A 12,558-nucleotide genomic window follows, 5' to 3' on the forward strand; every position below is an offset into this window, starting at 1 on the left:
GTCGTAGAGCGCAAGTACTACTTACTTGGGTGTAACTTTTAGGCAGAGATGTGGGCAGTACGTAAATACGGATAGAGTAGAGTAGCATCAGTAGTTGCAACGGGCCTTTGTTATTCTTTCAAGGCAACTTGGCAAAAATGCGACTTATTACTTGGTAAAGGTCGTTACTGGTAATAATGGCTGGGTTGTGTTTCACTCTGTGCGTCCATTACTTACTCGATTTCGTAGAAAAAAGAAGCAAGATTACAATCTCCCATGCTAAGGACGGACGGGGGGCGAGATCGGCAAAGGACCGACCCATCGGGGGTGCTGATCATGGCAGAGAGACGGATTGGTTATTTTTTTTCTGATACCGTAGTGCGGCAGACGCTTTGCGAAATTTTTGCCATTGTGTACGTGCGTGCGTATACACATGTGTGTCAATGTGTATAATTGTATGAGTGGTGGCAAAAAGGCCAAGAGGTTTGGCGTCATGTTGGGAGATGTAGTACGGAGTACTACATACATGAGTTGGCTTTGAAAGAGACGGAAGGAAAGAAAATAAAATAAAATGCCGCGACCCGAGCTTTGGTGTCTTGTCTGCCGGCGTGTTTTTTTTTTTTTTTTTGAAACAGGTTTCGACAAGAAAACCCGGACGTCCCGTGCACTGGATCGAGGTCTTGGGTGATGAATGGTGGCCAGAAGTGGCTCCGCCAAGGTTGGGAGGGAGCAGGAGGCACATATGCTGTCAAGCTGTTTAGTGGTTGTTGCTGGTGCGCTGTAAGTATTTGCTAGCAACGTGGTGCGAGCATGAAAACGGGTGGAGCATAGAGTTTTGAAATGTCTGTGGTTTTACGAGGAAAAAAAAGCAAGTAGGAAAAAGATGGTACAAAAAGCAGAATGAAGAAAAAACAGGAAAGAAAATTAAACACCATGAAATGGTATCAAGCAAGCAAAAGTTGTTGGTGAGTACTGAAGGAACGGAGTGCACTACTTAAAAAAGAGTGCCGTGGCGGGTTTCGTTGGGTCATGAGGTGAGGAAGAAAAGGTCCGTACTGCCTAGGAAGCACGTGTATTCAGAGGTGATCAAGAGGTGGTCGTGATGGGCGTCTACATGGTTCCACTGTGGACAAAAAGAATATAGACAATGAGGACAATGTGATGAGAGGTGTGATGGAAGATGTGATATGAGAGGCAAAATCAAGTTGAAGTACGAGTCAATAACGAGAAAATAAAACAGACTTTGGGTAGGTAGAGAAGGAGAAGCAAAAAAGGCATACTTCAAAACATGTCAAGCAGAGCCCATCAAAGTACACCTCAGCCAGTCCATGACAGTTGGATCGTGCGATGGTCGGGAGACGGACTAGTTTCGTGGCGGTGCTGCGACGATGATTTGTATGGGATGGCAAATGGCAAATGGGTCCCATGGAAGGGGGGGGGCCATGAGCAGCAGGGATGAGCTGGGCAACTGGGCTGCAGGGCTGCTGGGCAATCTGTCCTTGGGTGGGTGAGCATGGAAGGAAGCAATGGAGCCGTACAGGATGGAAGAGGAATACGATGGAGGTGATGCGGAAAAGGCACAACGTGACGATTTGGTGGTTTGTAGATGTAGTGCAACGTATTGCAGGGTAATGTAGTTGCAGCATTGGCAGCGTATACTGATAGTAATCTGTAAACCGATTACGGATGAGCGGGAGTTTTAGAGTTTTTGCCGTTGCCGTGGGAATTGGGTAAAAGCACTGGGCCAGGAAGCCAGCCAGCCGGGAAGCCAGCCAAGGCAGCTGCCAAACCCAATGGTGGCAGTATCAATTGTGAGCATGTACGCAGTTATGTTAGTGCGTCAAGTGCGTTCAGTAGTACGGAGCACAGATTAGTGACGGCGGTAGTGGCGCTGGTAGGCCAAAAAGGCGAGCAGGCAGGGGCGGTCCCCACACTTTCAGGTGCCAGAGCTGCTGAACTTGTGGGGGCACTTTCGGCGTCTGGGCACCACCAGCTGGGCATGTGGGTGCTGGTGCTGGCGCGTTGCTGGTGCTGGTGTGTTTGTGGTGCTTCTTACGGAGTGTCACTGAAGTTACTGGTGCTCCTCCCCACCTTCACATCTCCGCCGGGTGGGTTGCTGGTTCGGTGCTTGGCTGCCGCCGCCACAACGACGCCAGATGGCCAAGCCCAAGCTGCCAGTGGAAAAAAAAAAAAAAATGCCGGAGCTTTGCGTGCCTGTTTGTACCTGTATTTTGCCCCATCCCCCCCCCCCCCCCCTCCGGGGCGGCCCCCCCCTTCCCCTCCCCTTGTTGCCTTGCAGCCGGGCCTTTTTTTGTTTTCTTTACTTACTGCCCGGGTGGCCCTGGCTCTGGGTGGCGATTCTGCAACAGGCTAAGTAAGTACCTCTGGCACGGTCCAGGACAGGTACAGACAGGTACAGCCAGACGCGCCCTGTACGCACTCCAGCATCAATCATCATCACCAACCAGCCCCCTCTACTTATCGATTTTCATCTATGTTTTTTTTTTTTTTTTTTTTTTTTTTTTCAATTTGGCAACATCACTACACGCAAACTAGTCAATTGTTCAATTCCTCGTCCATGAGCCTCACTTGGCCATTCTTGTCTCCTATCCCGCCTCCAAACCCCGTCTCTGGCCGCCCTCCTTGCTCTGCCCTTTGTAATTCAGGACTGTGCCAGTACAGCTTCCAGCGACCTATGAGCCTTCGTTCGCGCTAGTACTACTCTAGCCATGCCCGTTGCCATCTCTCTCTCTTTCTCTCTCATCCTCCCACATCACTTCCCCTTGCCATCAGGCACCTCTAGATGATACGCAACGAATCTGTAGGTAGTGGGCAACTATTCATAAGTAAATACCGTGCCTGATTGGGAACATGCACCTCCGCAGCTAGGTACCTATCCATGTACCACCCATGTAGACAATCGTCCCTCGACCCGGGCCTATGCATCGGGGGGCGGTGGTGCCCACTGGTCCTCGACCGCTAGCGCCCACTAGTGAAGCTCCCCCCAATCTCGTTTTCCCACGCTCACTCTGACTCTCAATCTCACCCTCTCTCTCTCTCCCCTTCCCTCACCTGAAAAACCTCCTCTTGCTTTCCCTCTTAATATTCTTTCCCCTTTGACCCAATTCATTTCCAGCCGCTCGTTTCTTGGCCCTCTCGAAAAAAAAAGAACGGATTTTCTCGTCTTTTATTTTTTTCGCCTTCTCTCGGCTTTTCTGATCTCTTCTTCTCTTTTCACCTTCGTCCTCTCGTTTATCGACGCCACACGGTTAGACAACCTGCGCCCCTATTCCGCTCCTCTCCCTCAGCTAACCCGCGTTTTCTTTGCTGCTTGTTTGTTATAGGAACGAAAAAAAAAAACCAAAAGCCCGACGACCGATCCGACCATCGTCACTTTCGTTTTCCGCTCGAACCCAATCATCGATCATCTCGTCAATTCTCACTTATCTGGTGCGTTCCTCTCCGGCATACGTTGCCGCGTTGACCTCGAATGGCACATGTCGTGTTTTTCCACCCATCTCGCTTGTACCCGCCTGCGCCTGCATTCCAGTCGCCTGCCCTCTTTGTCTGCCTCCTTCCCAACTCTGCATCCACGCCCTCCTTCGTTCCACCTCCTGCTGCGCGACACCCGCCACCCCATCTCCTGTCTCTATTTGCCGCCTCTATTTACTTGGGCTCCGCCTCTTGGCTCTCGTGCACGATCAATCTTCTCCAAAACATCATCTGTCGGCCCGTACGCGAGAGCTTCATCACCAGGCTTCTCTCTTTGTCCCATTCAGCTACAACGCGTCTCTCGCCAAGAGACGTCCCGGGAATGACCTTGGTTTGCTTAGCTGCTTGACGCGTTTTCGGGCTTGCCACTACCAACGTACCCATCTTTTACTACAAGCATATTTCAATCACGAGCGATCCAGCATATTTTTTTGGGCATTGAATTCTACCCGCCACAGCCATCCCGACATTCATTGTACTATTCAATCCGCAGCACCATCCCATTGCCCGAACCCACTCCAACCAACGCGGCCCGTCAGCCCAGTTCCATCTCTGCTGATACTAACTATCCTTGCCCTTAGATCAAAATGCCTTCTCTTCAGAAGCTCATGGTCCTCGCGACCGCCAGCGTTGGCGCCTGTAAGCTGCTCCGCAACCATGCCTCTGCATCGCGCTACATAGTCTCTTGATTACTGACCAGCACTCCCTCCAGTCGCCGCCAGCAGCAGTGAATGCACTACCGACATTACCATTGACTCTATCAACCCCACCTTCGACTGTGATACTATTGATGCCAAGGTCACCATCGCCCCCTCTGTGCAGGGCAACCTCCAGATCGAAGGCCCCAAGGAGTTCAAGCAGGACTTTGTCGTCAGCAACACCTCCAGCCTGCTCTCCATCTCCTCCACCTCCCTGCAGACCATTGGCGGCGAGTTCCTTGTCGAGGATGCTGGTCTGCTTGCCTCCATTGACCTTGGGAAGCTCACCAAGCTCAACAAGCTCACATTTCGCCGTCTCGGTCAGCTCTCCGAGCTCAAGTTCTCCTCGTCTGGTGTCTCCAAGGCCAGCTCCGTCGACATTGCCGACACCTTCCTCAGCGATATCAGTGGTCTGAACCTCGCCACTGTCGAGAGCCTGACCATCAACAACAACAAGAGACTGGCCAAATTTGACTCCAACCTCGTAAACATCACCAAGACGCTCATCCTCACCAACAACGGTAACGACATGCAGGTCGATCTCACCAACCTTGAGTCCGCCTACGAGATTCAGGTTTCCAACATCAAGAGCCTCGGCACCCCTTCCCTCACGCAGATCCAGAACGGCATCAAGTTTGACACCAACCCCAACCTCGAGACTTACTCGGCTGCCAACCTTACCAGCGTCGGCACCTCCAAGAACGGTGGTTCCGTCTCCTTCATCAACAATGGCAAGCTTGCCAACATCTCCTTCCCCCTACTCAAGACCATCTCTGGTGATCTGACTATTGTCAACAACACCAACCTGGATGAGATTACTGGATTCCCCAGCCTCAAGAGCGTCGAGAACATGCTTCTTGGTGGTAGCTTCGAAAAGTAAGTCTAAGCTTTTGTGGACTCGGTTTCCTAGGTCGACCTCTTTTTTCGACCATCTTCTCTTTCTTGCACACGACTAACAATATCCTAGTGCTGAGCTTCCCAAGCTCGACGATGTCAAGGGCACCATCAATGTCAAGTCCACCTCCAACTTGACTGATGTCTGCAAGTTCTTCAACGGTCTCAAGGGCAAGGTTGTCCAAGGCAAGGTCAACTGCGCCGGTGGCCTGGACAACAAGACGGCTAACGACCAGAACGGTCTCAACAAGACTGGCAGCAACGGCTCCAACGGTGCCGGCTCTCCCAGCTTCAGCACCGCCGCCATCTTCCTCGGTCTCATTGCTGGCGCTGCCCAGCTTCTGTAAAAAGAGTCGCACTGTTTTTATTCGGAGGATTGGAATCTATGGTGGGAAATGGCGTCATTCTCTGCACCCCAAAATATGTCACCTGCTTTTTTCTTTTAGCCTGCACTTGTGGTTGTTTTCCGCTGGCTGCACATGCTGTCTGCTCGCGCGCAGCGCCTTGTGTACCACTCTGAGTGTTTGCAGCAGACACGCTAGAACTTATTAATTACCCTGTATTTGAACGTTGGCACACGAGCTGAATTGATTTTTTACTTTTTGCCTTGCTCTTATTGTAGACTGCGGTGCTGTGCGGTCCATGCCTTGTCATGTCTCTCTTGCTGCTACTGGCCTCGATGCCATGCGCATGCCGGCTCGCTTTTGCACAGACTATGTTGCTAGATACGATTGGTAGAGAATTGATGTACATGAATTACATTGGATTACATTTAATTGGTGTATACGCCTAGGTCAAAGGCTTCGCTATTGTAATATTTTGGTGTAATGGTGTTTCCATTAAAGACGCGACCTTGGAGTTCACTTACGGCCTGTCATGTGTCAGTGCCAAATGATTCTGTGTGAAGAGGCAGATGGATGCACATGGGTACATGCATAGGGATGGTGGTGTGTACTTGCCTTGAGCGCTGATATCTGGTCTGTAAACTTGATGAATACGCGCTGCGTCGCCGTGTCTATGTATACTCGTTCCACACGGCCATACTATTTTTTTTGTTTTGGTCTCCTTGTTAGCACTGGAACTCGGCAAAAAAACTTTTTCCTTTTTTTTCTTCTTTTTTCGTCGTCTTCTCGTCACCATAGTCTGGGATATTCCGAGGCAAAAGAAGGAAACAATAAAAAAAGGCACATGAAAAGAAGAAGAAGAAGAAGAAGGAGAAGAAACACACCTTTTCGCCGCACTCTTCCCCAATCTCCTGCCCCAGGCCGTCTTCCACCTCGGCCGCCAGGTCCGGCATGTTGTCGAGCATGTGCAGCAGCACAATGACGTCGCTGAGCCCTTGCTCCTGCTGGCCCTCCCCGGCGGCGGCGGCGGCGCTGCCGTCCTTGCGCCTGCCTCCGCCGCCGCCGATGATCTTGCCCTTGCCGCCGCCGTCGGCGTCGGCTTTCCGTCGGCGCTTCTCGACCTGCACCCGCAACGGATTGACGATGCCGGACGAGTCGGCGCCGAGGCCGCTGCCGGACGTCCACCCGTATTTGGCCATGAGACGATGGGCGAAGCCGGCCTGACCGGGGCGGCGGGCCGAAAGCGGCGACGAGTCCTCTGCTGTTGGTTGTTGTGGTTGTTGTGGTTGTTGTTGAGAGGGTGTGACTGTGTTATAGAGGACGGGGGCGGCGGATATGGTGGTGGCAGAGGAGGAAGACGTTGGCGCAACCGGCTGGGAGGACATGGCGAGACGTCGGGCGTACGCGTCATCGCCCGAGGCATCGTCGGGTGGTGGCGGCGGCGGCGGCGCAGCGGATGTTGTTGTGGGAGGGGACGGTGGTGGTGGGGGAACGGCCGCAAAGGACGGCGGAGGAGCGAATTGATCTGGAAGACTCGTTAGTATGGAATATCAAGCGCCCATGGTTGAGCTCATGTTTGGGTGCGGGGCTCACGATTGGGTCGCGTCGCAGCTCTCTCGTCCTCGTCGTCCGACGACAGGTCGCTGTCGGGTGGCGTCTTGCCCTTGCGATGCCGGTACAGCAGCGCCTTCCACTCGCGCACCTCGTCGACCTTTTCGTCGCTGCGCAGATACTCGTCGACATTGGTCGGCCGCGAAGGGTCATATACGTCATCCCAGTCCGTCTCCATCGGCTGTTCGCGCTGCTGCTGACGCTTCTTCTTCGCCTTGCGCCCGCCGCGCTGGCGCTTCTCCCCGGTGCCGTACATCCATTCGTCCTCCTCCGTAGCCGCCCAGTCCGCGAGGGTGGTCTTGGAGGTGGGGGGGTCCAACGATGATGCCGCGTCGGCCTCGGCTGCCAAAGGAGTAGCTTGTGTAGTGGGCACTACAATAGCAGCAGTAGTGGAAGAAGAAGGAGGGGGAGCAGTAGCAGCAGCAGCAGAAGAGGGTTTAGGAACGGCCTTTGGAAAGGCTGTCGTCGTTTTAGACTTGGCCTTGGTGGGTTGGGGCCGGCGTGTGGGCTGGAAGCGCAGCGCAGGATCAATGGGTTTCTTGACGGGCGTTCCGTCGGCGGCAGCGCCGTAGAGGACGGGATCGGAAGAGATGGTCGCGGAGGGGCTCGGGTCGTTGGGGTCATGCAGGTTCTCATAGAGGGAGAGGCCACGAGGCGGCGGTGGCGGCGCGGCCATTGTCGTGGACGATGCGCTGGCCGGATCTGGGAACGTATGCAAAAAGAGCTGAAGAGGAAGAAGAAGAAGACGATTCGAAAAAAGAAGATGCAGGTTATAAAGCTACAGCCACCTTGACTGCCGACCTACCGCAAGAGAAGATGGAAAGCTTGCCGCGAAAAGGAAGAGATGTCGCCGGATAAACAGCGGCCAGACGGGCGGCGCGCGCGCAAAGTCGCAGTTTGGCGAGCGGGAGAGCTGTGGGTAGGTAGGTACCTAAATAAAAGACAGCTACCAGTAGCTGCAAGTAGCAGTAGAGAGAGCTTTGCTGCCCCTCCAGTGGCAACACAGTGAACCCCGCCAACTTTTTTTTAGATGCCGCCAGCCCACATTCTCTCACCCTCTCTCTCTTCCTTTACCGCAGAACTGCAGCGTGTTTATTTGTGTCTGCTCTCGTCCTTGTTCATTTTTCTCCATCATTCATTTGAGGCTACCGTTGGAATAAGAAACAGAGCGAGTAAAAGAATTCTTATATATTGCCGAGGACCCTGGGTGTTGCCTTATTTTACCTTTACTCGACAAACAAACACACGCCCACATACACGGACACAATGGCTGATCTCGCAAGCCGCATCACCAAGCCCGACGACAAACCGGCCGACGCTGCGCCCGCGGCCGGCACCGAGGCGACACCTGCAGGAGATGCGACCAACCCTGATGCTCAGGTCGACGGCACGCCCGAGGCACTCGGCGGCTCGGGCCTGCAGGAGCCCGAGTGGGATGTCGAGGTCTCGCTCAGTGACCTTCAGGCCAACGAGGCGACGCCTTTCCACTCTGCTACTAACTGGGAGGATCTTGGTCTGTAAGTGCAACTGCAAGACCTTAAAGATGCTAGCTTGACTTGCCGGTTTCTTGCTTGCTTGCTTCCGCCAGCGAGGTGCGCATTTTGTATTTCGTTACTGACAATTTCCTCTGCGGGACGCGCCCACCCCGAATACAGCTCCCCAGATATTCTCAAGGGCCTGCTAGCCCTCAACTTCCTCAAGCCATCCAAGGTGCAGGGCAAGTCACTACCCCTGATGCTGTCCGACCCCCCGAGAAACATGCTGGCGCAGTCGCAGTCGGGCACCGGCAAGACGGCCGCCTTTGTCACGGCCATCCTCTCGCGCGTCGATTTTGGCCAGCCCGACGTGCCGCAGGCGCTCGCCCTGGCGCCCAGCCGCGAGCTCGCACGCCAGATTGAGGGCGTCATCAATGCTATCGGCAGGTTCATCCCCAATCTTAAGGTGGCTGCAGCCATTCCGGGCGCGCTGCCGCGTGGCGAGCCCGTCCGCGCGGCCGTCATCGTCGGCACGCCAGGCACCGTCATGGATATTATCCGCCGCAAGCAACTCGACGCCACCACGCTCAAGGTCTTGGTGCTTGACGAGGCTGACAACATGCTGGACCAGCAGGGTCTTGGCGACCAGTGCATGCGCGTCAAGGGGTAAGTTTGAAATAATGACGAGTGCGGCGGTGCATTTGTTGTCCCTGTTCTTCAACTTTGTTTTGCTAACAGAATGGCCACAGCATGCTTCCGAAGACGATCCAGACGCTCTTGTTCTCCGCAACATTTCCCGACAAAGTCAACAGCTATGCGGGAAAGTTTGCGCCGAACGCGCACACGCTCAAGCTGCAGCGCAGCGAGCTTACAGTCAAGGGCATCTCGCAAATGTTCATTGACTGCCCCGACGATAATACGAAGTACGATGTGCTCTGCAAGCTGTATGGTTTGATGACGATTGGCCAGTCTGTTATTTTTGTCAAGGTACAGAAGCGACGCTTTTTGTGGACATGTGGAAAATGGTAGCGCTGACAGCGAAATAGACGAGAGAAAGCGCCAACGAGATCCAGCGCCGCATGGTTGCGGACGGGCACAAGGTGTCGGCGCTGCACGCCGCGTTTGACGGCAGCGAGCGAGACGACCTGCTGACCAAGTTCCGAACGGGCGAGAACAAGGTGCTGATTACGACAAACGTCCTGGCGCGCGGCATTGACGTCTCGTCGGTGTCCATGGTAATCAACTACGACATCCCAATGAAGGGCCGCAATGACGAGGAGCCGGACTACGAGACGTATCTGCACCGCATCGGGCGTACAGGCCGGTTCGGGCGCGTGGGAGTCAGCATCAGCTTCGTCTACGATAAGAAGAGCTTCGACGCGCTCAGCAAGATCGCAGAGCAGTTCGGGATTGACCTCGTGCATCTGGATACGGAGGATTGGGACGAGGCCGAGGCGCGGGTCAAGGAGGTGATTAAGAAGAATCGCGCGCAGGCCAGCTACGCGCCGAGCGCGACGGACAAGCATGGCCAGCCGCCGCAGCAACAGTCGGCGGCGGCGGCGACTTAGAAGATGCCGCCGGCGCCGGGAAGCTGGTTCACGACGACCAACAAGACTTTGAGCGGATCCTAGATTTGGACCGATCTTCGGCTATGGGTGTGGAGAAGAGAGCTTGTTGCGTCACATGGGCTGAGAGGGAGGCGGTGAATGGAGTTGAACCTTCCAAGGGTCTCAAAAAGTTACAAGGAACAAGACCGAAAGAATAAAAAGAAAAAAAAAGAAAAAAAAAAGACACACATCTGGTACCGTGCGTACATAATCGCGCCTATAGGATGGCGCTTGACGAGATACCAAAGAATCTAGCTTGAAGGATGACGCGAGATAGCACCTTTCTTTTTGCATGGAGTATACATGTGTAAACAGGTTGACTACCTGATATGAATGGTGGTTGTGCGTGATGTCTGTGAACGGTGTGCCTCGGCTGCACAGTAATGTTGAACAATGCACCGCACAATTGCTCATGGAGTGCGTTGCTCTGAACCTGTAGATTCATCATGTAGGGTAGCAACATCACCATGATGGGCCACCAGCCTCTGGGGTAGTGCGACGAGATGTAACATGGCGTACGGATACACATTTCTAATTTTTTTTTTGCGGACAGAGCAGAGTCGGGTAGGCTAGTGTGGGCGATGAATCAGTTTCTAGTCAAAGCAGAAGGCTCAATGAGGAAAATGAGCGGCGAGAACGTGGACAGAGTGGCTTCTCAAGAGGGCAAGTACAGGCTGGATACGGAACGTTTTGTATGGTTTGGAGGCCTGCGTGATGGTGAGGATGGTGGTGGTGGTGGTGGTAGTGCATGATGATGCATGCGGGATGAGGTGTTTGATGTGATTTGAAGGATTGAGAGCCGTGCATGGGGTGCTTGCACTATCGATATCAGCCAGTCCTGTCATCAGCCATTCGGTCAGTCGTCCGTCAGTGCAATGTCAAGTCGGAAGCTTATGTGGGGCCACCTGGAGCGGCCCGGGGTCCCTGCTCGGAGCCAAATTAAAAAAACCGTCCCTCGGAGGCGGCGAGCGGGCGTTTGTTGGTGGCCTCAGGTACCTATTGCCTACCTACTTGGGTAGGCAGCTTTGCAAACGAGTAATTGCCGGGCGGAAGGTGTGGTCCAAGGAACAGACACAAAGGTACGTATCGTCTGCCAGCTGGCAAAACACTGATGGAGAAAAAAAAAGAAGTTTTAGAAAAAAATTAGAAAAATAATAATAAGAGAGAGACAGCAAACGCCCAATCTCGAGCCCAACCTCGAGCAAACGTACTTCTTTCCCTTCTCTTTAGCAGATGCACACCCCCATATTCATCCGTGGGACCTTTTTATGCTATTATTACATAGTATCCGCACGGCATCAGCGCAATTTGACTCTTCCTTGCCGGCCCCTATAAGTATCTTTGCCTTGCCCTCGGGAGCTTGGGTACCTACTCCGTACAGAGAGTAAGTAAAGTGGTCGCATGATTTTGGCCCGCGGGTACCAATCCGCACAAATCATCCCGAGCTAACGAGGTCTTGCTACCTAGTACGAAGATGGATTGGCGGCCGAGTGGTGCCTACCTAATACCGCACCGACCAGACCAAGACAACCCTCCCCCCCATGTCGTTATACCCAGAATCACCGCCATTTAGGAAATGAGCTCGGGGCAGTTGAACCCTGCATCGCTAAAAGAGCCTCGATACTAGACGCTCAAGGCGCTTTGTTTCCATGGCGACCTGTGGAACACCGTGGTCGTGATGAAATTGCAAAATATCGAAAAAACAAAACTTCCGCAAAGATGCTGATGGGGGTGATACTTGTCTGCAGTTGAGTAAATACTTTGGATGTATCCGTACCGAGTACGTGCTCCGTACGGAGTACTGATACTGCGTACTTTTGGGCTGACATGGGACGCCAACCCTGCACGCTAGGCCTCGTCTCGTTAAATCCAAGATCGGGTGGACAGTGAAGAACCATTGTGGCACGAGGTCCGTCCGTCCGTCGGCCGCGCCCGCCACCATGTCTCTACTCTGCTTTGATATCGCTTACTGTAATAGTAAGGAGATGGTGATGGTGTGACGAGGGGATACACGTTTCTCGGTGTACCACTAACACCAACGACGTCTGCGGAACTGAATGGAACCTTACACACACGAAAATCTGCCGCTCTTCACCCACTGGGCCACGTAGCCTGCAGCTTTCCCCTGTGCGACTAATGTGCGTGACAAGAGGAAGTAGGTAGGTAGGTCAGTCATTCAGTCAGCCATGCCTAGCTGGTAGGGCGCGGCGTCGTACTTACCCTTGGGCATAAGAGACGGATATGCGAAAAAGCAGCCAGTGTTGAAGCAATACCAAATTACGTGCCGACTAGCTGCAGGACGGCTTGCATTATCTTGGTGAACCCAACCGGCTGCAGGTTGCAGTCACCCCAAGGCCTTTTTTAAAGATATTGTTTTACAATATCCATTTTATTGAATAATTTTTCTTTTAGGTCTACTTACTGGTAGTATCCCGTCACAAAACACACACAGGCCAAC

General features: G+C 53.4%; 3 protein-coding genes across 3 annotated transcripts; 2 read left to right on the top strand and 1 right to left on the bottom strand.

The window, feature by feature from the left end:
• Nucleotides 1-4,058: 4,058 nt before the first annotated feature.
• Nucleotides 4,059-5,410, top strand: V2A60_009350 (uncharacterized protein; the record flags this gene model as incomplete). The annotated part of the gene is made up of 3 exons (XM_083260616.1): nt 4,059-4,110; nt 4,184-5,045; nt 5,137-5,410. The coding sequence occupies 3 exons, from the start codon at nt 4,059-4,061 to the stop codon at nt 5,408-5,410; spliced, it is 1,188 nt and encodes a 395-aa protein (XP_083116742.1).
• Nucleotides 5,411-5,835: 425 nt separating this feature from the next.
• V2A60_009351 (uncharacterized protein) lies at nt 5,836-7,694 on the bottom strand (the record flags this gene model as incomplete). Its single annotated transcript, XM_083260617.1, has 3 exons — nt 5,836-5,934; nt 6,292-6,932; nt 7,001-7,694. 3 exons carry the CDS (start codon nt 7,692-7,694, stop codon nt 5,836-5,838), a joined length of 1,434 nt encoding a protein of 477 aa, XP_083116743.1.
• A 590-nt stretch (nt 7,695-8,284) lies between these two features.
• Nucleotides 8,285-10,061, top strand: V2A60_009352 (ATP-dependent RNA helicase DBP5; the record flags this gene model as incomplete). Its single annotated transcript, XM_083260618.1, has 4 exons — nt 8,285-8,535; nt 8,674-9,159; nt 9,243-9,480; nt 9,540-10,061. 4 exons carry the CDS (start codon nt 8,285-8,287, stop codon nt 10,059-10,061), a joined length of 1,497 nt encoding a protein of 498 aa, XP_083116744.1.
• Nucleotides 10,062-12,558: the final 2,497 nt, after the last annotated feature.

This window comes from Cordyceps javanica, chromosome 6, assembly GCF_051103115.1.
Source record: "Cordyceps javanica chromosome 6, complete sequence".
NCBI lineage: Eukaryota > Fungi > Ascomycota > Sordariomycetes > Hypocreales > Cordycipitaceae > Cordyceps > Cordyceps javanica.